Below are 3753 nucleotides of genomic sequence, written 5' to 3' on the forward strand. Positions count from 1 at the left end.
CCGCGAGGCTCCCGGAGGCCCGGCCCCGCCCCGCCCCCACGGCAGCGGCGCGGCCATGGCGCCGGCGGGCGCTGCACCCACCTGCATGGGCGGCATTCCCTCGGCCATTTCCGCCCGCAGCGCCGGCTCCTGGTGGCAGACCTCCTCCGGGGGCAGAGCCTGGGCCCAGCTCCAGCTCCCGCTGTCCAGCCCCAGGCCCTGGATGCCCAGCTGCTGAGGCTGCGGCCGTGTTGACACAAACTGCATCCTGGGAGTGCTGATCCCCGCTCGGGCCGGCCAGGGAGAAGAAGAACGTTTTCCAGGCGCCTTCCCCCTTGCCGGGGCCGGACAGCTCCATCTACAGCCCGTAGGAGCAAACAGTCCCCTTCGGTGGCACTCCCCGCCCTCCGCAGTCCGCGCGCCAGCCAATGGCCTCGGAGCTCCTGCCGGGGCCACTCCAGGCTGGGGCCACTGCCACCATGGAGGTGGTGGCTCAGACCAGAGGACTGGGGACCCTCGGTCTGGGATTGCCTGACCTCAAGTTCCACGCAAGCAGCGGCATGAACTGGGGTCTTGATTTCTGTTAGTTCTACAGAGGAATTAGGCATCCCAGAAAAAAAATGGTACCTCACCCTGCTGAAAATTTTAGTGAAATATTTACTGAACACCTACTATGTGCCTGGTACTGTTTCAGAAAAGGTTGGGTTTTGCAGTCGCATACACCTAAGTTTAAATTCCAGTATCACTACTGGCTGTGACTTTGGGCATTTAAGGTCTCTGAGCCTGACATGATATATATAAATTTAAAAAAAAGTCTATTTTAATGATGAAAAATTAAAAGAGACTAATAATGCATAGTATGTAGTAGGCACTCAGCAAGGGTGATTATCTCCCAAAGATAAGTCCTAGTAGTTATCTACGGAATCCTGTCCACTTTGTCTTCCTAAATGACCAGTACTTATCTTTTCCAGGATAGAGATCTCCAAGGCCTGTCACCCTGTGGAAAGTCAGCCCTACTAGTACCTGTGAGTTCTACTGCACTTACTAAAATAAAAAACAGTATGAGCCTCGGGGGTGGGGGGTGCCTAGAGGGGCTAGCTTCAGAAGGATAATTATCAAGTCAGGCCATGCCTCCAGGATATAGAAATGACTTGCATTATCCTCAAGGAGCTTTGGAGCTACTAAAATTATGCTCCCAGAAATCAGTGATTTCCTTTCCTGTTTCCTGGATGCAGATATGCATGCATACAAGTACACACATCCCATTGCCAATATCATGTCCACTATTATTAGAGGAACCAGGCAAGTCCAGACTGGAAAGTGCCAGATGGATACATTTCTTCCAGCAAGCCCACATCTCAGTAGGCATATTCTGACCTATAGGGTATTACCTATGTTTCCTCTCTCCCAGAGATGGAAAATGGAGGACTAGGTTAGTTAGTCCCAAACCTTTAAGCTATCTTTTCATCATAAAACAGTTAGTACTACTTCCCTTCTTATGCACTGAATGTGTTGTAACTATGTTCCTTTTCATACAGCAAGACACCACCATAGTGCCTCTAATTCAGTTTCCTCTTGGCAGAAGGTGGACTTCATACAGCCATCAACACTTTCACCCCTGTTATCACAGCATCTGCTCAGGCTAGAGGTCCAGTTCATGATTTCATATGAATGAAACTTAAATTTAAATGCACATGTCTTCTTGTATTAGTATTGTTTTATAACCATCAGGCCTACCAACCACAGGGCATGGAAACCTATAAAGATACAAGCTGAAGGGTCTTTATGGGTTGACTAAGGAGTAGTTCTGGAAGAAAGACAAGGGCATAAGGGGGTAGCTGCAGCAGCCACAAAGGTACTGTGCTAAATACTCCAGTGACCAGTTTATGAGGCTGATACCTGAAATTGCAAGAGATCTTGCACAGGGAGGTACAATTCAGTCATTTATTAGACTCCTCTTCAACAATCACTGATTAACTATGAACTCTGCTGAGGAGCAGAATGAATAACTGGTTGAAGTGGATAACATATGCACATCTGGTGGTTAGTGGACATTTCTTATAAGAGATGGACTCAGGCCTGGCCCCTTGATCTGTCAGGTGGACATTGACTGTTTTTCATCTTCTCTCCTAGGAATTCTATAGCTACTGCCCTGGACAGAGTATTTAAAGTAATAGATGCAGGAGAGAACAAGAGAGGGGATTCATAAACTCCAGAACATTCATCTACCATTTCCCAAAGCTCTCTGGTGCTCTGTCTCAACAATTACAATGATCCTCATTTAAGGAAGGAAATGTCTACATTCATGCTTAGCTAAATGGAGAGAGTAACATGGTTCTGCTTCTATCTTGGTACTGCCACATACCTAATTTAACAAGCAGACTCTCCAGATTTGATGGTAAACAGTTGTAACTGCAGCACTCTGGAAGGCTGAGGCAGGAAGATCAAGAATTCAAGGCCAGCCTGGGCTATCTGAGAGTCTATCTAACAAAACCAAACAACCAAAAAAAAAACAAACAAAAAACAGGCTATGTACTGCCAAGTTAGCCAGTGGGATTAGGAAAAGACAGCAGCCTCAGGCTTTTCTTTCCACTGACATGTCCCTGGTTAAAGCCCCCTACTTTCACTTTAGAACACTGCTTATTTATGCCAGCCTCCACAAGAGGGAAAATCCCTAGGCTAAAATGTCATCCAACATCCTCAATGTGACTAAAATTAGAAGCAGGATTTTATGAAGAGGAGGAGCACTGAAAACTCCAAGACCATTTAGAAGGGTTAAAAAGTGGTATAGCTTTAAGCTGGGCATGGTGGCACATGCCTTTAATCCCAGCACTTGGGAGGCAGAGGCAGGTATCTCTGAGTTTGAGGTCAGCCTGGTCCTTTGTGGTGGGGAGGGAGGGTTGAGACAGGGTCTCACTATGTTGTCCTGGCTGGTCTGGAACTCAATATGTAGAGCAGACTAGCCTTGAACTTACAGAGATCTCTCTGCCTTTGCCCCCTGAGTGCCTGAGTGCTGTAACTAAAGGTGTATACCACCATGCCTGGCCCATAAAAACTTTTAGATAGTCTCATATATCCCAGAACAAGGATGACCTTGAACTTGTTTTTCCTGCCTCTACTTTCTGAATGTTGGAAATCAAACTACCACATGGGGTTTATGTGGCATACAGGATTGATTTAAAGTCAGGCTTTGTACAGGCAAACATTGTCAACTGAGCTACATCCCCAGCCTGTTCCTGCCTTTTTAGCTTTGAACTATTTTATTATTTTTAAAATTCCATATTCATTTTATTTTTTTATTTTTATTTTTTGTCTTTTTGAGACAGGGTCTCCCTGTAGTCCCAGCTGGCCTGGAACTTACTTTGTACGCCAGGCTGTCCTCAAACTCAGAGATCTGCCTGCCTCTGCCTCCCGAGTGCTGGTATTAAAGGCGTGCACCACCGAGCCTGGCTTCCACATTTATTTTATGAAGTCCTGCTATTAATCTCTTCCCCCTTTTCTGAAACAGCATCTCATAAATCCAATCTGGCCTCAAATTTGCTAGGTCTCTGAGGATGGTCTTAAACTCCTGATGCTCCTGTTTCAGTCGCTTGAGTGCAATCACAGGCCTGTACCATTGTGCCCAGCTTCAACTTCATAAAAATTTTAAGGCTTGCCAATGAGTTTTCAATATCCATGACTTTTGTAGAGCTTCCTTTGGCCAACATTTTAATTAAAAATTGAATATTCAAACTCTTGAGAAGTTTTGCTTTAAACCTATGCAAACATTGGAAA

The 3753-nt window shown here is 46.0% G+C and overlaps 1 protein-coding gene across 1 annotated transcript in view; it reads right to left on the minus strand.

Annotated features, from left to right (window-relative positions):
* Nucleotides 1-356, minus strand: part of Znf282 (zinc finger protein 282) — a 26849-nt gene extending 26493 nt beyond the window's left edge. The window contains exon 1 of the mRNA XM_008833810.3: nt 82-356. Within this exon, the coding sequence (XP_008832032.1) occupies nt 82-246 (165 nt within the window). The 5' untranslated portion in view covers nt 247-356. The remainder of the gene's footprint in view (nt 1-81) is intronic.
* Between the last annotated feature and the right edge of the window lie 3397 nt (nt 357-3753).

Source organism: Nannospalax galili, unplaced genomic scaffold (assembly GCF_000622305.1).
Source record: "Nannospalax galili isolate Female #2095 unplaced genomic scaffold, S.galili_v1.0 scaffold1217, whole genome shotgun sequence".
In the NCBI taxonomy this organism is placed as follows: Eukaryota; Metazoa; Chordata; class Mammalia; order Rodentia; family Spalacidae; genus Nannospalax; species Nannospalax galili.